A 27,810-nucleotide genomic window follows, 5' to 3' on the forward strand; every position below is an offset into this window, starting at 1 on the left:
AATCTCTTTATAGATGGCGGAATATTCTTATCGAATATTTTCGTTCCCGCAGGAATACGGGGATAATATATAGCATATAGCCCTCCTCGATAAATGGGCTATCTAACACTGATAGAATTTTTCAAATCGGACCAGTAATTTCTGAGATTAGCGCGTTCAATCAGACAAACAAATTCTTCAGCTTTATAATATTAGTAGTATAGACTGTATACTGTTTTTAATTAATATAATAATTCTATTATTTTGAAACGTGTTAATCTTTCCCGATCCATTTGAGATCCATAGATGTATATTTACATCTATGGATCTATGGATATTGAGGCTTTAAATCTATATATATATAAATCTAAATCTAAATTTATATGCGGGATGGAAGATCCGCAAACGAACCAAAGTCACTGACATAGCTCAGCGAGTCGCGAAGCTGATGTGGAAATGGGCAGGCCACATAGTTCGAAGAGCCGATGGACGTTGGGTTCCCAAGGTGCTGGAATGACAACCCCGCACCGGAAAGCAGTGTTGGTCGACCACCCACTAGGTGGACCAAGGATATCAAGCGGGTTGCAGGGAGCCGCTGGATGCTGGCGGCTCGTGCTCGTTGTGCTTGGAGGTCCATGCAAGAGGCCTATGTCCAGCAGTGGACGTTTTGGCTGATAAGGTATGGTAAGGTAGGGAAGATAACCTGATATTAGGTCTTGATGAAGCTCTTAATAACATTAACAACGCGATAAACTATTTAACGGCCTGTAGAGTACCTACCTACAGATATTAGGTCTTAGTTTGACACATACTCGTACTTAACTCAAACTACCACTACTACAATAGTTCAGTAATTTTAGGCATTTTAAACCACAATGTGAGGAAAAATTCCTACTGAGCTGATTTTTTGTATACACCTTTATTACGGGGTTATTATGAAGATGTGAAAAATCGACATCGATATCGTGCCGGCTAAAAAGTTACAAAGGGCAAAAGGTCACGAAAGTCAGTTTTTCGCAAATATTTCGCGCCCTATTATATTTTTAACGAGCTATGTTAGGAGTAGGTATTTCTGCGTCGGATAGGTCTTTAAAATATATGAGCGGTCTTCTTCCCATAATTTCGATTTAGGGTTCCATTTGTAAAATATTAAGCTTTTAAGAGCTAATTTTTGTTAGAGTCAAGTGTCCTTACCCTCTACCGGCTGAACAAACGGTTATTTATGGATAGATGTACGTAAAAAAATCACAAAAGTAGGATATACAATGAAATTACAAGAAAAACTATAACGGCTAATTAGCAATCGCTATTTAAAAAGTAGGTAATAGTCGACCAACTTAAAAAACGTAGTTGGTAATCGAAAATTGCATACTAATTACGTTTAATTAAAAAGATAAAGTTGTCAGTAAGATAACTCAGAGTTTGTTAAAACTAGAAATATAAAATTTTGTATGGGTATGTACCTATATTTAGTCTAAAAAATTTAAAAAAAAAGTTTGGAAATAATTTTTTTTGAGTTGCTTCCTTACATGCAAAGTGAGGATGAATTTTTCCTCATCTATCCCATAGTGTGGGGTATGGTTATTGGATTTTTTTGCATTACATAGGGGATTAAAGTGCTAACTTAATCTACGGAACCCTACTCTCATATCCAGTAAGGTTTTAGTATAGACATATTAAACTTGGCTAACATTGAATGGTACCGCGGATAATGTTCAAATAAAAAGATAAAGATTTGATCTAAAAATTTATTTAATGAATGAGGCGACTATGTGCACATTTAAAACACTTGTTATATTACAAGACCATCTTACCACTATTTACAACACCCGCGTTACATTTTCTCCTCGTGCCTCTGACAAATCAAACCATCCGCTTAAAATAACACACTGTACATAAGTAGTTTGTACAAATTAACGACGAAAATTAATTTCTAACATGCTAAGTTTTTAAAACATTGGAAATATTGTTGATCATAATACTTAAACGGATAGTGGTATAAGATGTTAATCTCTTACAGTTATTACTTAATGACTAAGACATAAATAATAATCATATATGTATTTATTTCAGTTAACCTAATGACTGGTACGAGTCCTCAGCCATGACTTTATAGCTAACACTTGTATAACTTTCTGCGGCTGTGGCACATAAAAGTTATAAATCTAAATTTATAACATTATACAGCGCAATTTAAACATGTACTCTGATTTTCTATAAATATAACGTAAACCAACACTGAGAGCTACCTGAACATTCAATATCATAGCTTGTGTATAGGCTTCTAACTACTACTTAAAAAAGGTAATGCATAGGATTTAATCGATTTTCTTCAGTAGAGACACGTCCGAATACTGAATTACTATTTAACCGTTAACGAGGTGCCCAATTTTATATGCGACGCATTTTTGTGACATTTGTGATGTAGCCAGAATACAAAAACTTAAAATAATAATAAATAAATATATATACTTCCAAAATACACACATCCCTTAGCCCCAAAGTAAGCATACCTATAGCCTGTGTTATGGGTACTAAGATAGCGGATTGTAATATACTACATGTGACTTATATATGAAATGTATGTAAAATAATTACACCTACTAAAAATAAAAGTTGCATCACTAATATTTTAGGGAGTCATTTAATTTAAACAGTCTCTCAGTATCCGGAGGTAAATAATTTAGAGATCAGAGTTGGTTCTGTCGAACTCTATCATAAAGTGCTATATCTGCTTACGTACATTTAACACATAAACATATAAACAACACCCATCTTTAGTAACGTGACTTACAGTATAGTAAGTTACAATTCCATACAACATTTATAATAATCAACACTCAGTAAATTAAAATACTCAATAAAAAAAATCATGCGCTCAAAGCACGAAATCTAATTTAACACGATTATAATATAGTACCAGAAATCATTAGATTCCATTTAAAATATCCATTATGACATGCTTACATCAATACTATCGATGAATATTATAAACTATTTTACTAATTCAAGAAATGTAGTCACCTACTATTTTAGAAATATATTTACAATAAATTAATAAAACGTTGATTTTTTTTATTTCCAGTAATCGGAATCTTCATTAAAAAGCCTTCTACGTAATCTTAATATTTATGTTTAAGATAAAACAAATCACAGTAACAAGGTAATGATCGACAATAAACCGAAGTGTGTCAACCTACGCGGCAGCTTGTGCGTTAGACATTTGCAAACTGCCAACAACATACAAACAATCAAGTATCAGATCCTGACCATAAAATACCTTCCCTGATCGAACATTTTATTTGATTCATGTTTTTAACAGTTAATGTATAAATAATAATACACAATGTACCTGCCAGGGTGACGTTAACATTAAATGTATAAAACAGACTTAAACATCATTTAAAAAGTCGAAGAGAAAAAGTCATTGTTGATCGAGGTTTAAAGCAGTCAAGTAAGAGTAAACAACTAACACAATAATCATTTTTTTATTATGAATACACAAACACAAGTGGGAAGACAATCAAAGTGTGATTTTGTTGTTGGCATGCTTATGGCCAATTGATTCACTTTCACCATTCAAGATCACCGATAACTACAAAGTTCTAAACATTTATTATGTGGTTAAGATATTGTGATGTGTTTAAATACCATTTAATTGATAAATGTAGTTTTGTTAATTAAATTGTTTGAAAACTTAATGGTAAATACTGTTTATCCCATTCATGAAAACTCGATCAGAATCATTTAAATTATGACGTTATAATATACAGAAAAATACAGACAAAACCTAGTTTAAAATCTGATCAGTATAAACATATACTAAATAAAAGATTCTGAGCAAACGAAGCTATTATTTTCACATTTAATTGTCACTACCATTATATGATGTACAAAAAGTGGGCAATGTGGACATTATGGACCAATTTCACCACCTTCTGGAAGTGTCTGATAAACTTATTCACTAAACTTGTGAACAAGCTAAATAAATAAATAAGACATTTGTCATTTGACATGAAGGAAGAAAGTGACAAAACTTACGGCTAGATTAACCGACAGTTAAGTTAACAGAAGGTGGTGAAACCGACCCTTAATGTTATATTATTATTTGCAACTTTCACATTTTATCCAGAGCCAAAGCCCAGTGCCACTATTGTGGTGGTTTCCCACATTTTCGGTGCATTTTTGCTTGATATACAAATGATTATTATCGAAATCTGAGTTTACTAACTTATGATTAGTATACGCCAGCTGTTTTACAATAATCATACACTTAGTATGTTTGTATCATATTAAGTAATCGTAGTACGTAATCTATAAAATTATAAAACAAAGTCGAGCCTGATTGCGTTAAACTAAAAATCTTTTGAATTAAACTGGTTTTGTGTCTCAGGAAAAGAGAAGCCGTATGAGAGGTTTTATAGAAAACGCTATATAATTTTCAAGTTTCATATTCGCTTTTATATGACTATGCTTATATGCATGACTATTTGCTTTTATATGCTTTATATATTTAAAAAATACCTATTTTTTACGTTTTTTATTAATCGACCGAGGTACGTTTGAATTAATTAATATTATAATATTACTTGTGTATTTTTGTATAGTGTTGTCTGCATATTTTTTGCACGGTATTTTAACTTATTTAACAAACTACAAAAAAAGAAAAGGCTCACAATCCGACCTGTATGCTTTTATCTTTTAAAGACAGCGATGGGACTTAGATGATGCAAGTTTATGTATAAATTTGTGTTTGTTAAACGCATTACGTACCACTAAAAATGTATATTTATATACCAATTATAATAAGATTCGAAACATCTAATAAGCTCTAGTCTGGGGTTTACCTATTGACATTATTATATTGATAGACAAAAATGACCAGTGTAATAACTATAATTTACAGCTACAAATTGGTGAAACATTCATATGTAAAACTAACACCAATTATTATTATGATTAAATATAATTATTACCAATGTATTTATTTTACAAATAGTTACGACTACCTATAAAAAATTAGTCTATTTACAAAAAAAAAATATTTGCTCAGAATTAAATGATATCATTGAATCCCACTTAATAAATGTTTACAATATTACAGTCATCAAAATTATATAAAACCAGGGAAAACGTAAAAATCAAGATTACTCATTACATAATATACACATTGATTTATAATAATAAAAATGAATAAATAAATAAACAAAAAAAAACTGTGATGTGATGAAACGTGATGTTTACGTTGATTTGTTTATTTTGGTTGATCTTTTTCGAGTTGTTGATCTTACGCGGCAGGATGTCTTAATTATACTATGACAACGTATGACTTTAACACATACAAGAGGAAGGCCAAAGAGGTGGTTAGATTTTGTGATAGATGTAGTGTAAAAGGAGTAAATTAGAAGCTGGCGATGGTAGAAGCGAATGGGAGAGACATGTTTTGCCGATCCCAACTAAGAATAAGGAAAATGAGAAACTGATACTATGAAAACATAATTAATTACCAATGTATTTATTTTACAAATTGTTACGACTACCTATATGAAATGTCAATTCACAAAAAATATATTTGCTCAGAACTTATTGATATCATTGAATCCCACTTACTTTAGTCATCAATTGATATAAAACCAGGGAAAACGTATTATGAATAAGATTACTTGTTACACAATATACAAATTGATTTATAATAATAAAAATAAATAAACAAAAAAACTGTGATATTGAAACGTGATGTTTATGTTGAATTGTTGATGTTGGTTGATTTTTTCCCGCGGCAGAATCATGTGTCCTTTAATTATACTATGACAACGACGTGAACATACACAAGAAAAGAGGAAAGCCAGAGAAGAGATGTTTAGGTTTTGTTAAAGATATAGTGTAAAAGGAGTAAAGGCAAAGAAGTTTTGCCGACCTCAATTAAGAATAAGGAAAATAGAAGCTGATACTATGTAAACATAATTAATTAATTACCAGTGTATTTATTCTACAAATTGTTACGACTGCCTATACAACAACTCACAAAAAAAAAATTTGCTATGTATTTATAATAGTAAAAATAAATAAATAAATCAACAAAAAAAAAACTGTGATATTGAGACGTGATGTTTATGTTGAATTGTTGATGTTGGTTGATGAGTTGTTGATCTCCCGCAGCTGAATGATGTATCCTTAGGTTCTGTAGTCCACAAGAAACCCTTACAGTTTCGCCATGTACGTCTGTCTGTCCGTCCGTCTGTGCGCAGGCTATTACTACTAGAAATCTGTAATTTCGCATGAGTATGTACATTAATAAGTTGTTCACTTTTTTCATAAAATAGTTTTGATAAACGATTTTTTTGATACATGTAAAGTGAGGATGAATTTTATTTAACTCGTTTATATCGTAGTGTGGGATATCGTTGTGACAGTAGTAAATAAAAATTTAATAATAATATTTTTAGGGTTTCTTCCGAACATGCAAACTGATGATTTTATATCGTGTATCACACGGTTTGGGGAAATTTATCGGTATTTTTGTGCATTAAATAAGGATTTAAAGTAAAGCTAATTTAATGTTCAGAACCCTACACATCGCGTGGGTCGACATGCACATGGCCGGTTTTTTTTAAATAATAATAAATATAAACTATTCTAAATCGTCAGTACCCAAACAATCATTTAGTTGTGAGAGATCAGCATCTAAAAAACACATTATTAAAAATACCCTGTCCGAGGCATAAATATTATTAGCATTTTTATAAATAATTTGCATGCCATATCGGCAAGATACATTTACCATTTACATCAACATACCACCTGTATATATACGTACGCATGTATCTGCAAATGCAAATAAATAAATTGATTGATTGATTGATTGAAATCTCATTATTTAAAATATAATTTATTATATAACTTGATATCAAAATATCAAATGTGCGAATTTTTACTAAAGTAAAACCGTAATTTTTTGTAAAATATGCATTACCTACATGCAGTTTCGGCTAGCCCATAGGTTTCATCTTGACGAGTTTCAGGGTAGAGAACCCAGAAAAAGTAAGAGGACATTACGATGTGCATAGAAGGAAACCAGGCACATTAAAAAGAAGAGTTAAACTTTAAATAAAAAATATTACATTTAGATATACATTACATTGGATGATTCGAAAAAATTCATTTTTTTAATATATTTTTAAGAGTACAATATATTTAGAGCTTTGTCCTTGAAAATTTCATTTTAATCAGTGTAAAAAACAATATATTTTACGGGATTTCATTAATATAACCAATTCATTATACCTATGTACATATTACATCCTAATAACATCGGACAGGTTTTTAAACACACTGTATATATGAATCCACCGACCGATGGACGGATGAGTAAAATTATTTAATAATGCAAATAAATTAATGGAGCCACTTTCACAAAACTCTTGTTTAATCTCTGCCTTGAACTGACTATATGCAATTATGCATATATAACATAATTATGAATATTGGACATAGACATGTATAAACAGAGTTTAACTCTAAATTGTATAAATATTATGAACATCGCTTCCACATACAAACATCAATTATACAATAGGAAACATCTAATGTCCACCAATTAAATTATTATGCCTACAATTATACAGGGTGCTGGGGAGTATTTCCTATAACTTCAAGGTGTTGACGAGCCCACTTACAGGAGCCGAAATGCATAACTAATATTTTTAAACTAAAAAATAAAAACTTTTTATGTTTTCATACAAAGTAATTCAAATAATTCCGACTACCCATGTAACACATGCCTTTATCTATCCTTGCATTTTAGAATAGGTAAAACTTAGCTACGTCAAAATTATAATGATGCGTATATGGGACACGTTTTAAGATCTATTTACAAAAGAAATATTATTTACCCCGAAAATATAAATTTTCGAACACATATTCGTTGAACAATTTTAATTAATTTTCGGTAAAAAATATAACCCCAGAGTTATGGGGAATACTCCCGAGCACCCTGTATAGAAATAAGACGCAACATAGTATTTATTTGTAACAACTAAGCTACACTCGCAGGTATCTGGATATATGGCAACATTTAACACATCGATTATTTATTAATAAATAGCATGGCATACGCCTATCATGAGACGATGCATAGTTATATCTGTGCGCTGTCTAATAAACAAACGGGTGGTATTCCTTCACAGTTCAGCATTACATGTTAGGGTTCATTTACACGAGCGGCAACTCTGCTGACGACCGCAGTCGACTCTCGGCGGCGGTCGAGGGCGGTCGCCGATTGCAGTTGACTCCCGTTGGCTGCCGCCGAGAAATCGTCGGTAGCAGTAGCCGCTCGTGTAAATGAACACTTACGGCGGGCTTGTGACTTAAATGCCATCAAGCATCATCAAAATATTAACAAATGGCAAACTTCAAGTTTTTTTTTTGGTTTTAAGTATGTTTTACACCGGCCTGCGTCCACGGGAGAGATTTTTCTCAACAACAGTTTGGTCAAAACAGATTGAATATCTTAATAATCAATCTCTTTTATATGAAAGTGTGCGCATTGCGTTGTTTTTCGCTGTTGTTGCAATAAAGTTGTTCATTCGTGCACGCAAACCTCACCTATTGATAGGCGTCCACATATCTGCGTCGTAATTATCGGCTGCATCGCATCAAACAGATCGTAGTATACATTGTATACAAAGTCCTACAAGTGCGACCACTGATACGCATCGTACGTATCCCACGAATCTATCGTAAAATTTAATCTGTCAGTACTTACGTTGCGGATATGTGGACGCCTATCCTAACAGGATGTCAGCAAATTTGATGTAAAAATGTATCTAGAGAAAACATATTAAAAAATCCGTATTTTAAAGACATTTACATTACAATGAAAGATGACAGAGAATTAATACATATTTACAAAAATCAATGAAAACCTTTACGCCTAAGTACTCCTATCATGCATGCCTAGTCAATAATAGATAAAAGTCTTGTCAAATGGTTTTGAAAGCAATAATTTGTTTCCGGAGATGTGTTTGTCTTGTACATTACGCTGTACTCGAGTAGTAGTACTATGTGTGTACACATATCATACTTTCTTTTTTTGTACCATTATAAATGTCTTTATGACACGAATCGAATATGACCTCGATACATTTTGTTTACATAATCCGTGCAGAATACCATAGACGAGAATCAACGCTATGGTGTCCTTTGTGAATGTGATCACTATGTGAATATAAAATGTATATGGTATTTGACATAGGCAGATTTAACTATGATATAACTACCATGACGTCGACCCTCAACTAGATACTGTGGCCAATGAATAACCAAAAGTCGAAAACATTGCTACTTCATTGTAATATGAGCCCCTACAATTTAAAGTTCACATATAAAATTTATAATTTCATTTCATTATACAGGGTGCTCGGGAGTATTTCCCATAACTTCAAGGTATTGACGAGTCCACTTATAGGAGCCGAACTGCATAACTAATATTTTTTTAACAAAATAATAAAAACTTTTTATGTTTTCATACAAAGTAATTCAAATGATTCCGATTATCCATGTAACACACGCCTTTATCTATCCTTGCATTCTAAGATACGTAAACTTGGCTACGTCATAATTATAATTATGCATATAAGGGACACATTTTAATATCTATTTACAAAAGAAATATTATTTACTCAGAAAATATCAATTTTAGAACACACGTTCCTTGAACATTCTTAATAAGTTTTCGGTAAGGAATATCACTCCAGATTTATGGGACACACTCCCAAGCACCCTGTATATATTTTAAGCCCATTATAATCCAATTGTTGACTGACAAAGCACGCTTCAAAAGTTGGCAATGTGCATTAATTAACATATCATATCCTCCCACTGGGGAGGAGTAGGATTATAATGGTTTATATAAAATTGCAGAAGTTAGGGTAAGAAAACAATTATTTTCGACTTTCCCAGAAATTGCGCCAGAATTGTCTTATTGGTGTTAATCGTTATAATCCAGTCACGCCTTATAACCGAATATTTACAATGCACTAAAATAATGTTCACGACATAAATACACTTAATAAACACGTACTTAAAAACTAACACACCCCATCTAGGCCTTTAAACCTTGACTATTCCGATGAGTATTGCCAAATATTGCACATAAAAGTGTATAGAAAATATCTCATAAAATCGACAAGCCAGTCAGTCCAATATACAGTATTCTACATTTCAAATTATTCTTAAAACAATTAAGAGTTGCGTAAAATGATATGCAAATAGAAACATAAAAACTACCAGAAATTAAAAAAAAAAAAAAACAAACAAACAAAATATATTTAAAAAGGGTTTATTTCACAATCATACCTTTCCAAATTCAATAAATGCAATATACTTTAGCATGGGTATTTATAACGTCATCAAAATATGATAATTTACTGAGTGTAAATTAAAGCATTTGCAGGACTTTGATGAAATTTTAATATGTTTAAGCAAAAATAACATTTTAGCTAATAAATAAAATTAAATTTATTGCAAGGCAAAATATATATGATTAAAATTTAAAAAAAAAATTAAGATTATTATTGAAAAATATGGAATATTATTAAAAGTATTAAAAAGATAAAAAAAATTAAAATGTATTGAAAAATCAGCAATATTAAAAACTGTAAAATAAAAAGCAATTGTTTTCAAGTTCTACACCTAGTATAAAAACCGACAATGAATTTGGTACACATCTGTTACACAGTGTAAGAAATAAAACTTGGTGTTTTTCAGATAGCATGGGTACAGTGACAATTCGTTTCACTCTTGAAAGTTTGCCGCGATTCACGACAATAGTACATATTATGAACGTCATAAGGCAACTGTCACCGTACCAATGCTATCTGAAAAACACTTTAGCAGCAAAATATTTTGAGTTTCGAATTACTCTTACAAGTTACTGCTTGGATACTATTTTTTTCAATATTGATTTTGTTAACAAAAGGTGTATCGTAAATAATGCATCTGCAGATATAAGACTATTAAATAATGCTATGAAGACTCTGTCAAATGAATAATAAATAAAGATTTTATAAAAAAATCATAGACTTTTCGACTTTTACAAAATTATTGTTTATGTAAAAACTTATAAAATTCATTGAAAAATTAATGTAACAATAAATGATACCCGATGGGGTATTACGAAAATTAATTATGATTTTATTTTACTGTTTATACAGTCAAAACAATAAAATCTCAAAACTTGCATAGCAGGAATTTAGAAATCAATTACTATAGCCTCTTCTACATGATATTATGGATTATTTATGACACAGCCAAAAAGTTTCAAATACATGATTGATTTTTATACATTTGTTTATGTTTTTCAGTTATCTCCAAAATTAATTGTTGGAGTTATAATAAATCATTTTAAGAAATTGCCAATAATAAAAAATATTTGTTTAATTATTATCAATGAGCTAAAATTAGGGGTATTTCTTAGTAAATTGTAACTGGCAGGGCATTGAAATTAAAAGAATAAAATTAAAGGTGACAACAAATTATATACAATTAAAATTTCTAAAAATACATCTGTGATTTTGGACAACAAAGTATTAAACAATATTATTAATATATATACAATATACACAAGAGACCAGCTCTCAATTAATTACATATTTACTAATTTTAGTACAAATAAAATTGTATATTTATTTAAAAAATTATATATAAAATTATTATTGTATGTAAAACATCTAAAATAATGTACATTATTTATAATTAATCAACAAAGTTCCGAAAGAGGCCCTGATTCAAAAATATTATCATTCAAAATTTTAAGTGAAAATTTAAATTTCACATTTTTATCAATTCAAAGTTTATATAAATCTATACTAATATTATAAAGCTGAAGAGTTTGTTTGTTTGTTTACTTGAACGAGCTAATCTCAGGAACTACTGGTCCGATTTAAAAAATTATTTTAGTGTTAGATAGCCTATTTATCGAGAAAGGCTATATATTATCCCCGTATTCCTACGGGAACGGAAAACACGCGGGTGAAACCGTGCGGAGTCAGCTAGTTTTTTATAAGATTGTCTTAGTAAAAAATAATTAATCTATATTATACGGGCAAAATTGAAATATTCATCTATATTTATTTTACAGCACTCACAACCCGCTGAACTAGTCGAATTAAATTGGGTTTATATAACAGAACTCAATTATAATGAATGGATTTTAATGATTTTTTAGAGTTCCGTAGTCTACAACCCTTATAGCTTCGCCATGTCTGTCTATCTGTTCGTCCGTCCGTCTGTCCGCGGTTTAGCGCAGAGACTATTACTACTTGAAAGCTGTAATTTAGATTAAATATGTACAATAATAATGTGAACAGTAGTAAAATAACATTTTGAAAATTTTTTAATTTAAAATGTTCTTTAAAGTGATTTATTCTAAATATCATCGTGTGTAATTTCAAAAGCGAAAGAGCTATGTTAAGGAAATTTAAAATTCATATACCTTTTTAGGGTATTTAAAATACATATATTTTTATAGTAAATTTTTTAATTTATCATAAATTTACAAAATAAAATGTGAATTATTGCTGTTGTGACATATGAAATGAAAGACTTGTTAAGAGGATCTCATAAGTGTGTGTACAAAACATCCCTTTGTGACTTCATAATAATTCAAGAGTTCATTTATAATATAGTGTAATATAAACATTACGCAATACTGAATTATAAAACTGTTTTTTTAAATAAATCTGTTTATGTAAACTAATTTCTGAAATGGATAAACAGATATTGATGGAACATTTTGTGGAACATAGAGGAATTTATTGAGCAACATAAAAGCAACACTTCATCTCGGAAAAATCCATGATTTGTGAAAAACTAATTTCATGCGGCGTTTCAAGTGGCGGGCGTAGGCTAGTTTTAAAACAAAATTAACATAATTTCATAGAGGTTTCTTAAAGCATTAGTGGTAATTTTTAATGGGTAAATGTATAATAATATAGATAATATTATTATACATAAAGCAATAATTTATACTAATATTATAAATGCGAAAGTAAGTCTGTCATCTGTCTGTCTGTTACCTTTCAGAGCTATACACCGCTGAACCAATTTCACCGAAATTTGGCATAGAGAAAAAGTGGACCTTGGAGCAGAACATAGGCTCCTTTTTTCCCGAAATAATCCACAGATTAAAAAAAAATTGATTTTACAAAGTTGTGGGCTAGTTCCTTATAAACTAAAAAAAAAATTATAATCCATTCGCTAAGTTCGAGTTCTATCATTGTTAAAAATATAATGGTATGAATTTGAATCTGCTAAACATGCTAAACAGATTGTAAAGGGCTTTTATAATTAGATAGTACTCTTAATTAATGTCAGTACAGGTGTAAATTAGTAAACACAGGTGTTACATTAAAATGATTTGTGCAGTCAACAAAAAAATCACAAATGGCTGGTATAATTGGCCTATCCATTTATAATTTGTATATGGCCTGTCCATTTATAATTTTTCAAAAAAGCCACTAATAATAAACACAAAAATAATTCATAAAATTGTTTAACATAAAGTGTTTTTTTTTAAATAATTAAACTTAATATCTTTTTCTTTTTGCTTTATACAAATTTTTACTTCTATAATAAATGCAGAATTGAATGAAGTCTTTTTGGGCTTATGATAGTAGAAAATAATTTTGGCTATAATTTTAGAGAATATTTAAAATAAAATAATAAATAAAAAATAAAAAAATAATGCCGTGCCAGCCTGTGATGTACTTTGTGATAGAGTAGCTTAAAGAATGTATGCCATGATAATAATATACTAAATGAGATTCCTTATAGTGAGGCAGGAGTAACATAGTAACATTAACAAAAATATATATATATATGTTATATTAGGATTTACTTGTGCATCACAAAACGCACAAACTTTTACACCTTAGAGTAACTTTAAGTTAGTCATTGAGCTTTCGATTTATACAAATAAATAATGTAATAAACTACGTAGAAAATTGAATTAAATAAAATCATTTAAAGAGTTTATTTACAACTAGGAATAGAAAATTACTGTACAACATTGTTCACTGTTCACTTAAAACACACGGTTTAACGTTGTTTGCGCGGTTTGTATCACCTCACTCCACGTTGTTTATTGTCTTCAAGCGATGCTGCCGCAGACGTGGAGGCTGTGGGGGCCGAAGACTCCGACGCAGACGTCTGCGAGAGGTTGGCCCCAGCCTCCATCACGTACCCGGAACCTTGCGGGCTGCGTTTTAACCGAATGGGGGTCACTTTATCTGTCCTCACTCTACGCAGCGCGGAAATGCAGTCCGAGCTCAACGGAGAGTCAAAAGCAAGCGGGTCCGGCTTCGTCGGATCGAATTCGAGGGGATCCACTGGCGGCTCAGGAGCTGCTGCAACGGCTGCAGCTATTGTACCTCCTTGAGGGTTCACCGGCTTCCCTTTCCCTTCTTTCGTACATTTTATTTTTTTTATAATCAGCTTTGTAGCACTTTGACTTTCCCTATTTATGACTTGTAGTTTTTCTTTTCCGGACTTTTTGTCCTTCTTCTTTTTCCGTTTTTCTGTTTTGCTAGGTTTATATTTGTCTGTATTTGCTTTCTCATCTTCTTCAAAATTGGCCATCACCAATCGTCTATACTTCATACTTTCACGCTTTAAATCTTCCAAGCTCGGTTTGGGTATACTCTGTAGTCGTTTCTTCGGCGGCCTGAATTGGAATACAGATGGCTCTTCGTTCACATGCGGTACAATGTTAGAACCGAATTTTATTTTCAATTTTGGAGCAGTAGGTGATGTAGTACTGCTCTGATTAGGTTTGGTAGATACTCGACAGCGCCGTTTATGAGCCTGACTTGAGCTACCAGCAAAACTAGACAACTTAACATCATCAGATGGGTCAATATCATCATTCATGCTGACTTTTAAATGCCTTAATTCTCGAGAAAGGCCACTAGCTATCTTTCGCTTTTTCTTTTCGACTGGTGTATCAATAATTTTGTAGTCTTCTCTAGTAGGAATACTGGTCATAGAGGCTACAGCTTTTGGTATTGTAATAACAGCACGAAGCAGTGGCTGAGGCGCGGATGGCGGCGGCGCGATGCCCACGTTGGATACATTCGTTGGGTCATCCATGTTCATGTCTTGTGTCCAATATTGACGTAGCAGCTCCTTTTTTCGCATTCGTCTGAGATTGGTTGACCCGGTCATAGAACTGGTAGCACTGTTAGACATGTTATAAACACTTGTGGCTGAATCATGCGCTGGTGGCGGTGGTTGTGGTACTACAGGTTGTACAGAACTGGCAGAATAATTGGCATCTAAGAATGGCCCTTTTATTTTTACCTTAAGCTGATTCCTTGAGTCACTCAATGATACTTTTGGCAAGTGTGGTGTGAATGTTTCTTTTGGTGGTTCAACAAGATCTTGTGCTGCTACTGCTGCTGGAGTTCCAGGCTTTGGTTTGCTAGCCATGAGCGCAGAATGTAGCTTCTTCTCCATTTCTTCATCAAAATCAACCAACTGTTGGTCAGCTGTGCCACTAGCAAAGGCTAACAAGTGACTATGATAAGCATCGCCTGTCGGTGGAGCTGGATTTTCGAATGGATTATAAGTTCGCATATCCACAGGTCCTGGCAAAACTGGGTGCACTTGTGTGAAACCTGGTCCTCTATCAGAATTATTTTTACCAGGTGATTGTGGTTCCTCAGCTGGTTCAGGTGTAGAGGGTTTAATATCTTTCGTATCAGTTATTGAATTTTTACTTGCTGGATGAGGGCTTACCGCCCTGGGAGATTGAGATGAATCCTTATAAGAATGTTCAGATTTCCTGTCATCCTTTGTATCCACAGATTTTCGTCTCTCTCTTAATGATTTAAGATCAACACCATCATTTGCTATTTCTTCATCAAAGTCATATACAGTTCCAACAAGTTTGCTTTGAATTGAGTTACCAGTAAAGTCTCCAGATTGATTACCTTGCCCTCGACTCTTTGATCTACCTCTACCTCTTTGACTTCTATTGTTCTTATTGTTGGATCTTTTGGTTGCTTTTGGTATGTCACTTTGTCTAGGTGATATACCTGGACTTTTCCCTGGTGATTTACCCGAAAATTTGGAAACTGTTTTTGTTAACGCTTTTGGAGAAGATTTAGTATCTAGTGTAGTCAGACTAATTATAGTTTCATTGCTGTCATTAGACATTTTAGTTGGAGGTCTGGTATTACTTGACTCATTATAGGAGTCTATGCTAATACTGGGACTTGAAACAACATGTATTGATAGCTTATCACTCCCACTTACGTCAATATCATCCCGTGGTGAATCTATCTGTTTAGGAATTGGTGATGCTATCATAGCAGTTGTCAATGCAATATTTTGTGATGAGGAAGTGAAAGCAGCACATAATGGGAATGCTGGTTTTGTTAACGGTGGTATTAGAGGACTGGCGGTATATGGTAAGCCTGATCCATAAATTCCAGCTGGAGATGGTAAAGTTAATTGTGATGAAGCACATGGCCCTGCTCCAAATAAAGGCAATGTTCCCATTGAACTCAAAAATGGCGAGGCATCAGGTGGGTATGTTGTATATTGATTTAGTGGCATTGTTGGTTCAACACGACATGAATATGCTGGTAATGGATATGCATCAATCTCTGGTATTAAAGTTCCTTGAAGGGATTGACAATTGAGATGTGATTTCACATCTGTTTTCTGAGAACAAACTGAGCCTTCTGAGTTTGTACTAGAAGCTGAAGATCTTCGTGTTGTAATTTTACTTTCTCTATGACCTATATATGGCGACGATATAGTAGCACAATCTGAATGAATCATTGAATTGTTGTTGTCGTAAGTATGATTATCTTGAGTTAGCTCCTGGTCATTGCTAAGTATTGAATGATCTACTACTGACAAAGATTGCGAATCATCACTTTGTTTAGATAGAGAAATAGTATCTCCTATTTCTGATGCAGAATTAATAGACTGGACAGTTGTAGGTTCCTTAACATCTTCAGTGATATCATATTTGCCCTCATCACCTATCTCAATTTGAGACTCATTTTGCGACAAATCAACCCATTTATCATTACTGTGTGTAGGTATTGTGCCTTCTTTCTCTGAATTTACATCATGAGGTGTATTAATACACTCAGAATTATTAGAAAAGTGGTTTGTTCTTTGAATGTCATTTGGAGAGTCTTTTTTATCATGCAAATGTAAAACGGCAGGCTTTGTCCCTAATATATCTTGATCACTTTTTTCTATACCTAGAGTTGTGGGATCATCTTCTTCTTGTACCTTATTATCTTGGGTAGAAGATTCAATAGGTGCCTTTTTAGTATTTAGTTGCATTCTTAACCTTTCTACCAAGTTTTGAGTCTCTTGAACACCTTGTTCTTTTGAATCTTCTTTGAAGTAAAACTCAGGGTATGATGTGAATGGTTTCATGATTTCTTCATGGTTAAATCCATCGTCAACAGCCAGCATATTATCAAATTCAAATAATTCAGTGTCTTTATTTGGTGAAAACACAGATCTATTAGGAAAAGGATTGGTGGTAGAAGGTATTTTAGCACTCTTAGATATTTCCACACCCTGAACATGGCTTGAATCTTGTGTAATAAATTTCTTTTCCATGTCAATAAGAGAACGTTTCCTAATATTTCGAGAAATTGCATCTACATCCATAGGATCAATAGTTCTTGCATCCATTGGGGTCTTAGGAGATTTGATCATTGTATTTTCATTCAAATTTGCTTGTATTTTTGCTATCATTTTTATACTACTTTTGTCTGTACAATCTGAATCTAGTGATTTATCTTCTGTCATATACTTTTCATGATCACCAGGCTTTTCTACTGGCGGTGGGTGATTATTCGGGCTAGGTGCCTTGGGTAACCAATTTTTATCACTGACAGGAAAATCATCTTCCTGGACCACAGGTTTGTTTTCAATAAGGTCAACTGGTGGAGGATCAATAGATCCAATTACTTTCTTCACAGGTGATACATTAGCAATGTCTGTTGCTAAAGAATTCCGCCGAGAGAAATTCTTTTCTTTTGGTGTTGGCATAGAACTTTCTTTAGGAGGTGACACAATTTCTTTAATAAGAGGATCTTTTACACTCATTCTTCTATTAGCAACAATTTTATGCTTTGATTCAGTACTTTTCCTTGGACTTGTTCTTTTTAAGGGAGTAGTTTCAGTTGCATTTGGTTTCACTTTTTCTTCAATAGAGACACTTCGACCCTTGGGTTTAATTGTTTTTACATCAATATCAGTAACCACAGCAGGGATGCTTACATCATTTTCTTTCTTTATCTCCTCGTCCTCTTTCCGTTTCGCAATTGTAAGCTCAATGGGCTGGCTGCTCTCTTTGGACACTTTATTTGGTGTAGAGGCAAGGGTTGAGTCGTCTTTAGATGGTTTTCTCTGTCGGGTATCAAACTTATTAGGCATATTTCCGCTTGAAGTAGTGCTTCTGGTCCGAGCACGCGTGGAAGCACGCGTGTCGCTGGGTCTGCTCGGTTCCTCTCCTTCAAAAGCCGGTGATGGTACCCTGCACTCGGACCCCTGGTCGGAAGTTTTAAGCTTCTTGTCTGGGGCCTTGTGGAGGGACGCATCAATGGAGACACTTTTTCTCTTTCTGCGTCTACGTGGTCGTTTGGGAGAAGGACTTCGTGATCCAGAAAATCTTGATGCTTTAGAGCTATCAGTATCACTCGAGGCACTTGTTGAAGACAATGGTCTTGACACCTTGTCAAGAAAGGGCAAGTCCACTGTAGGTCTAGAGCCTGGTGGTGAAAACATAGAGGGCTGCCTAGGAGCAGGCTTTATTTCTCTTGCTTTAGCTGTTGGTTTAATTTCAGGTTTTTCTTGTTCTTCTTCTGAGCTTGACGATGAAGAATAACTACTGCTGCTAGAATTAGATGAAGAACTTGAACTCTCTTTTTGAGGAGATTTAGATCTTTTAGTTTCTTCTTTCTTAGGAGAAGGTTTTGTATCAGATTTTTCCGCATCTTTCTTTTTCTCAGTATCGACAGTTTCCGTAACAGGAACTTTACTTCCTAAGCCACTCTTAATATGCGCTGCTGCTTTTTTGGCAGCTTGACGTTGAGGAACATAAGCAATTAGCTCTTTGTCTTGATCTTTTGATGACTTTTTTCTCCCTACTTTTTGTGGAATATCCTTAACTTCTTTTTCTTTTGCTTTTAATTTAGGTTTGGATTTTGAATCATCTCCACTAACTTGTTTATCTGTACTGGAGTCTTCTTTTTTCACAGTTGTAGTTGATCTGATGTTTTCATAAGCCTTTTTAGCAGCCTGCCTTTGAGGAACTATTAAATCAGTAGGATTATCTTTTTGTTTAGCTAATTTAATATTTTCCTTGTTTTTAGCCTCTTCATCAGCTGGTTTAGTTTTAACTGGGGTCTTTTTATCTTTATTTGAAGGTTTTCGTCCACGTTTTTTAGGTGCCGGTTTATCTGCAATGGGATCTGTTTTCTTTTCAGGTTGTGCTGGAATAAACTCTTTCATTGCAGCTTTAGTACGCGGTAATGGCTGTTGTGAATCATTTTCATTACTAGATTTCCCTGCTTTAGCTTTGTCAGATTTAGATTTTTCATTTTTAGCCTTACCTGACTTTCCAGGTTTAATTTCTTCCTTAATTGAAACATCATCACTGCTATCTGAATAAATATCCATTGGAAATTTACTGTTTCTTGTAGTTCTTATTGGAATCAAGTCATCACTGTCTGTGCCAGATTGACCAGTTTTGCCAGCAGTCATTTCTTTTTCCATTTGTTGTAGAGTTTTACTTCTGGACCTATCTTTTTTCATCCTAGAACTTATAGTGTCATCTTCACTGCTGCTTTCTACAACTGCTTTAGATTGTGGTACCTTCCTTTTCTTCCTTTCAACTTTTTTAGGTGATTTTTTACCTTTTCCTTTTGGTGAAACTTTTTTCTTTGGAGATGTAGCTGGCTTTTTCGAATCATCGTCAGTAGTTGAACCAATAGCTCTGCCACGATATTTACTTGAGCGACCTATATCACCACCACTTTCCTCACTAGAGTAACCACTATACATGCTGCCACTTCTACGTGATCCATTGACATAATGCTTTTTATATGGATTTGCAGTCTTTGAGCCTCGTACAAGACCGTTACGATCTTTCTTTTTCTCATCACTTGAATCCTGGGGAGCTATACGAGCAAGTAAATCGTCAAAATCGTTTTTATGGTCTGGAGCATTTGGGTGTGAATATAATCTATCATAAATTGATGGTCCATGATTAGCTTCAATAATAGCAGCAAGATCTGGACCAGATATTGCTGGGTCTTCCGTTAATACTGCAATTTGTTTATGAAATGTTTGTTCTCTCATGCGAAAGAATGTTCGGGAAAGTTTCTCTCTTCGACTAACCATATAACATAAATTCCGCACTCTCTCCAGATCTTGCCTTAGCTGAACAAACATTTTCATTTTATCAAGGTCTGCTTGCTCTTGCCTATGAGTTAAGAGCTCATGATCATCTGATTTAGGAGGTAAGAGAGGGCGGTTATATCCAGCCCTTCGCTTTAATTTCCAGTAATTGTAAATGTAATGAATAGCATCTTGATCAATATCTAAAAGATGTGTACTAATGTCTTTTACTGTCACATGACGATCAAATTCTCCCTCTATTTCTTGAAGACGCGCCGCCCGCGCTTGCGTCTTTTCCTCTGAAGTCATGTCTTTTCGCCTCTTTCTTTTCACCTCTTCTTCTTCTGATCCAGAACCCGGACATTTTTCTTTCTTGGAATTAACACTATGCTTTTGACAATATGAACGTAATTTGACACCATCATCTGCATTTTCATCTTCTATAATTGCACGCATTTCTAGTCCATGTTTAAATGCACAAGTAACATGATAAGCAGTCTTACAAGTCTTTACCGAGCACTGAATACAAGCACCTTTACGTTCACGGCACAAGACGCAAACTAATGACCAGCGTGAAGCTGGTATAGAGGTTATTTTAGTTATGGGTTCCATTTTTTCTGCACAACCTATAGACACTTCTGGAATCCAAAGCACACAGCTAACATGCGCCCATTTGTGTCCAGACGGTGTGCACTTCATGGCTCCACCAAGGTTGGGACATAACACACAGGTTGGTCTAATACCAGCCCCACAGGGCCGACACAACCACTGGCCTGAAATAAAAAGAAAATTCAGTAAATTTATGTATAAAATCAAGCTGATTATTTAACATAATGTTAATCATAATCACATACCATCAGGTATAACCGTTATGCCATAGCATGCTTGGTGTACACAAATGTTACAAGAATCACAAAACACCATTTCATTTCCATCTTCAGAGTCAGGTGATCGGCACACATCGCAAATGACGTTTTCATCATACTCAATGCCTAATCCCTCTTCAGATTTAATGATGGCTTGGATTTTATCCCATGTTCGGACCTGAAATTATTAAAAAATCAAATTATTTATTTGCATCAACAAACGAAAGAACAATATCAACATCTTTCTAGTTCAAGAGTAAGCATAACTTTTTTTTTTTCAAAAATAATTACTAAAACTGAATTTACTATGCCTTAATTTTAAGAATTCTCACTGACCCACTCTCTTAATATCTCCATGGCAAAAATGTAAGTCTCACCTCTAATTCTTCAATAACTTTCTCAAGTTGGTCTTCTGTAACAGAAGGGGCACCAGCCCGCGCTCGTTCTGCATTCAACAATTTGAGCCATGCTGTATCTGTGGTATCCAAGTCATAAGTGCATGCGGCTTCTGCTTTAGCTGGAGTAGAACTGAGCAAATGTTGATCGGATTGGTAGTGTACGTCGCGCGTTAAATGTATGTACTTATCTTTAGGTCTGTAAAAAAAATAACATACATAATTATTTAAGAATTATACTCTAATGTTAAATATGTTTTTAAAATAAAGTCCATGAATACTTACAATTTGAACTCTTGAAAGTTGGGAGGCATTGGATTCTCAATGATTTTAACTTTTGGAGCTGGTAGTGAATCAGGATTAACAGGTACTTGTACCCCTCGTTCCCAGTCTTGTTTCCATGTGTCAGTGATGATCCAGTACTCACTTGGTGTTAGTGGTTCTGAATCCGGAAGTTTCATCGCACTGATGAGGTCCTTCCTTTAAGTGTCATGAAAATTCACATGATAATTTTATGGTTATTATCTTTTTTACTAAAATGTTATTTATATGACACTTTAAGTTCATCACCTACAATCTGATCCTGCACTCATTCAATTAAATTTTTTTCATTAAAAAAGCTGTAAATATTTAAAGCAACAACCCTAACATGTTGTGACTGTTTATAATACATTTATTGTATAAAGAAATTACTCTAATAAGAGAAGGATATTATTGTAGATCATGTTCTTAGGCCAACAATTTTGAAATTTAGAAGTACATCATTAATAGTAAGGTATGTGTACATGTATTGTTAAAAAGTATTACTTTGAAATTGTTAATTGGTACACCCAATAGGCTTCAAAAGACAGTTGAAATCTAAATAAATAGTAAATTAAAAAGAATAATAATTGTTTATTTTATAAATACAATAACTAGTTTTGTAAATGCAGTGTGAAAAATTATTAGAGAACTCTAAATTTTGTATCAACAAATTGTAATAAGTACTTGAATAATTCCAAAACTAAAATAACTTTAATGAAAAAATTTGAAAAGTAATGTATATATCCAGTTATGATGAGGCTTTTAAGTCTTAGTAGAAAAACAAAGAATGTTATTTGAATTACCAGAATCGTTGAACAAACAATAAACAAATATTCGAGGAGGTAAACATTCTGCATTCTGCAACATTAGCATTGCAACAGCGGAGATATTATTGTCATCATAATTATTTAAGTACATCCTTATAATTCCAAATTTTCAGAAATAATATTATCATCAATAAAATGCTTGCAATTAAAGTAACACACAGCACTATAACTACATAATATTATTACTAAACTTCTGACTATAATATATGTGTTATATGTTATAGCTTTGTATAATATATTTATACAAAGCTATAACATATACATTTAAACAAAAACTTTACCTAAAACATTCTATAACTAAATATAACCTAACTATTCTCCCACATCTGGGCACATACCAAACCCACCATGCAACTGCAATGTGGTTTAACATAATTAAAAATTATTCATAACTGATAATGAATATCTTATGAGGATGGTTACTATAGCTGAAGTAATACAAAAAAACATATTTTGAACTACAATATGAGATTGATTTTTTAGTCTGAAATAGTTTCAGAGAGTTGTGAAATTTTAGCATAGCAACATAAAATACTTGGAAAATGCTAAATAATTAAGTAAAATACAACAGCACTAAGCAAGTACAGTTCAAGAGATTGGAATATCATACATATAAAGTAATATATTTCATTCCTCAGACCAATTACCTTCTATAGAGGTTACCCCTCTGTCAAAAATATATGATTATGATCAAACATGTTCATACAAACTGCAAAGATGTTATGTGTGTATATTATTTTTAAAAATTCATATTTGTGTGTGGACACATAATATATTTATTGGTGTTGAATATTTTCAATGTATGAGTTTACCTGCCTGTGAGTGTGATACAAGTAGTAAGATATAGTAGAAGGTAATTGGTTTGAGATTCATTCTAATATTAAAGCTTTAAATTTTTATATATGAATTAATGTACGTAATAATAGAATAATTGAGTATTTGACGATTTTTTATGCTTCCATATTTCAAAAGGAAAAAAGCGAAAGCCTTATACATAGCACATTTGTTGTCTGTCCTATAGCTAAGAAATTTTGCAAGTATTATCATTATATAGTAAAAAAAAAGAATTTCAATCAAATCATTTGTAATTAAACCTTAAAAACAGGGGTTTATGAAACAGTGCAATGAGATTACTAAATTAGGTGTTTATAATGATCCTATTTACAGTACCCACGGTGGGCGAGTAGTCTGACTCTCAGTTTTTTGCACTTGCACAATTTTTTTCGTTGTAAATATATATCTATTTTCATGTAATTACGTAATAAGGCTGGATTGTTTTTGAAATACTATATTACAAATATCTTGCAATTTTTTATGCCTGAATGAGTTAATATTAAGTCTCAAGCAAATCAATATATTTAATGGTAATCAAATACCCAATACATTCCATGTTTAGCAAGCATAGTTATTTGGTTTCTATTATGAAAGTAGAATTATCAATTCCATGAAAAATAATTTGAGAAAAATAAACCATTCGTTGAGTGTTTCAGAAGTATAAATGTACTAGGACAATACTAGTACAGGACACCCACCCACATTAGAGCCGTATGATGGGTCGTTGTTAGAAATTTTTTCCCTCTTCTTTGTTAGAAAATTTTGACCAATGATAAAATACTAGTTATGTACCTACTGACACATGTCATTTAAATCAATTGAAGTATAAAACAAATACTTTACAAAATTATTTCACAAAATGAAAAAATTTACATGGTTTGTATACCAGAGAACAAAGTGTTTTAACAAAGAAACCCATCAGTTTTCTTAAATTATGTATGGATATAAATTAAATAATGATATTGATGATAGTTTCAAATTGTAGTAATGTAAACTATGTAATTTTGATGGTAAAAATATCTGTAAAGTATTTTCAATATTTTTTAATATTAGTTTGAATTCAATCTTTTATATGCATTAATAAACAGAAGTCGATCTGCTATTTGATGTTTGTGCAAAACTTGTGGAACAAAATGTAATAAATAAAACATCAACTATTAAAGATCATAAGCTGATATTATTATTATTATTAAAAAACAGTATCACCAATATTATTATTTCACATAAGTGTTTTACCACTAAGTCACAGTACTAAACTAAGTTGATTGATGGTATATAGCCTTAGCTGGCTAACTAAAAATACTATCCTCTCAAACTGAGAACATACTTTGAGAGGATAGTACATTTAGTTATAACTGGCAAGTCAGATTCCCAGTATCTCATGAATATTAAATGTCATTAATAATAAATACATATTATTAAAAAATGTAGTGTTTTTGCTTTTGAGAAACTTGGAAGTAACAAACAACAACATATTTATAGTAAAAGTCGCAATATCTCTTTATTACTATAACACAAGGTAAGGCTAAACATAGCATATTAAATTACATTATAACATGAAATTTTATTAAATTGCATTGTTCATTTTATACTAATAACTTGGGAGAACTAACTTAACTAATCGCTAAGCTTCAAATATTGTTCCATATTAAAATATCGCACAAAGAATACATAAAACAATATAAAACACAAACCTGAATAGTTCAGCAGGTGCCTCAGAGGCATTTCTGTTATATATAGATGACATTTTGAGGTCACTGACAGGCCGAAGCTGCCAAAGAGCATCCTCCGGCTCTGTCCTCCGACGCTTGGATGTGCCAGCCTCCTCCCCACGCATCCCAGTCGCCCGCTTTGTGCCTCGCAACGACATCTTGACTACTTATTTAACAACCTACATGTTCACGACCCTTTTATAGCCTTACACTTTGAACGTGGTAGTAACATTGTGTAGAATGTTACATCATTCACATGTTGGTATTTTAGATTCCATCCACAAACAATATAAAACCTGAAATAAAAAAAAAACAACAAATTAAAATAAATTGGTTTACTACTAATAAAATAATTACTATTATTTTGATGTTATTCCTGTCTTTATATTAACATAAATGAAATACACATACAATTACATCATTGTGTCCAAGGCACTGGAGTTTAAAAGATAAGTCATAAGAATAACTAGCCGCCGGCTCAAGCTACCAGGCTACTAAAGTGTTTTTCAGATTTAATGGGTATGGTGACAGTCGCTGTATGTTTATTATACATACTATTTCATGAATTGCAGCAAACTTTTCAGAGTGAAACAAATTGTCACCATACCCATGATATCTGAAAAACACTATACCAGGTTAAACAATTATTTTTAAGTAGAAATTGGGTAAATAACATCTGCATCATCTCTGTCACACATTCAGTAGCTTGAACTTCATACAAAAATGCACTTTCTACCCTGAGAATTGGTTATGAACCTATATTGAATAAGGAATTTATCTTTCGTATACTTTCTATGTATAGTGCTAACCCTAGGACTGTGTATAGATATGTTGTGTTTAGATATCTAGATATGGTTAGAAATAACACTCATCATTGTCAAATGCTACTCTGTAGTGACTTATGAGCTGCCCTATCCTGTAGTTCACACAAAAATTACTGATATGATTTTAGAATTATTAATGCAACACATCTTATTTTCCATGTACTCATGTGACATAGGGCTGCTATTACATACCAAACACCTTAATATACATAAATAAACTCGTAAAAGACGTTTATAAAGGCAACAAGAAGTAATAAGCCCAACATAAGCTATTATTGACGTACGAAATAAATATAGCATATCAGCTCAGGTGCATCAATTATTAGTTGAGAAATAGTTATTTTTTAACAATGTACATCTTAAAATATGAATTGACAGATGATAAATATGTATTTTTCCATAATCGAGGGAAAATTAACAACAATACTGTTTGACGTTTCAATACTGCAGAAGTAAAATGTATGGCGGTCCGTCGAATATTACTACCCGGACAGAGTAGTACAAAAACAATCCCCTGGCCCGCCTTTTACGTTTACCTTGTTTCCGCACCAAAAAGTAACTCACTTGTAGCTTTAAAATAATAAATTTCAGCATTAATACCTTTACGGTAAATATTTATCACGAGAATAGTCTTCCATTACTACATAACAAAATTGACAACACAGAACACTCAACACAGATAGCAGCACTGTTTTGTTGCCAGATTGACGTGAGTCCTACGCATCATTTCAGTCTATCTATATTACATTTTGCTATGAAACACAGGTACATATGTATAAACATGTATGGATCGATTAAACTTTCATTTATTTTAATACTACTTAAGATACAAATTATCGTGTATTTACGTACATTTTCCGTAAAAGTCATTTGGCGCCATTGATCCGAAAACCACTTAGGTCACGTGACTATATACGAATCACCAACGCAAGCCAAGTAAAATGGCCAAAACGCACATCGAGTTCATACAGTGTCATTGGTTTTGAAATGAACTTGTGGCACAGCATAAACATTGAGAAAATCTTTTAACACATCAGTCCTTAATGCAAACAACACAAACACTTAATACACACACTTAATTGTCTTAGAGAAGCACAATTTATCATTCAAGATAGGTGCTACAACATGAACTCGAAATGAGAGAATATCAATAAGCAGTTTCTAAATAAGTCCACAAGTGGGCGCTTTGGCGCCTAAAAAAAGTAAAATGTTGCTAGTTTATAAAATTGTGCCTCAAATATTTCTTCTAAAATCAATCGTGGAATTTCATGGAATTTATATCCAAAGCCGTGGTATCATTTTTACTATTAAATATATTTAAATTTTGTTAATTTTACTGAAAATATTTGTTATGAACAGAAATTAGAATCATAAAAAGCGTTTGTATTATGTAGTTTGTTGTTCACGTATCAAATTTAATACAATGAAATTTTAGGAAGCTCATGCATACGATTATTCTTTGGGGTATCCATTAATATTTATATAAATTTTAACGTATCCATAATATAGGATATTCAGACAATTAGTTACTACGCAAGCGCAGTAATTAACGATCGGTAATTGTCTTTTGATCAGAGCAACAATGTTGCCATGCCATGATATGCTCATCTTCCCAATTCCCTTAGGGAGATTTA

General features: G+C 32.7%; 1 protein-coding gene across 3 annotated transcripts; it reads right to left on the minus strand.

Moving 5' to 3' along the window:
- Nucleotides 1–1,713: 1,713 nt before the first annotated feature.
- On the minus strand, nt 1,714–27,325 carry LOC112046297 (PHD finger protein rhinoceros). 3 transcript variants are annotated; one of them, XM_024082902.2, is made up of 6 exons: nt 27,029–27,325; nt 25,335–25,648; nt 21,962–22,156; nt 21,659–21,875; nt 21,270–21,459; nt 1,714–21,188 (listed from the first exon to the last, which is right to left on the minus strand). In XM_024082902.2, exons 2-6 carry the CDS (start codon nt 25,508–25,510, stop codon nt 14,101–14,103), a joined length of 7,866 nt encoding a protein of 2,621 aa, XP_023938670.1. In that variant the 5' UTR covers nt 25,511–25,648; nt 27,029–27,325; the 3' UTR covers nt 1,714–14,100. The 3 variants fall into 3 exon arrangements, with proteins under 3 accessions (XP_023938670.1, XP_023938673.1, XP_023938672.1); XM_024082905.2 differs by lacking the exon at nt 27,029–27,325 and adding an exon at nt 26,777–26,889; XM_024082904.2 differs by lacking the exon at nt 27,029–27,325 and adding an exon at nt 26,741–26,874.
- Nucleotides 27,326–27,810: the final 485 nt, after the last annotated feature.

The sequence above is a fragment of the Bicyclus anynana genome, chromosome Z (genome assembly GCF_947172395.1).
Source record: "Bicyclus anynana chromosome Z, ilBicAnyn1.1, whole genome shotgun sequence".
Lineage (NCBI taxonomy): Eukaryota > Metazoa > Arthropoda > Insecta > Lepidoptera > Nymphalidae > Bicyclus > Bicyclus anynana.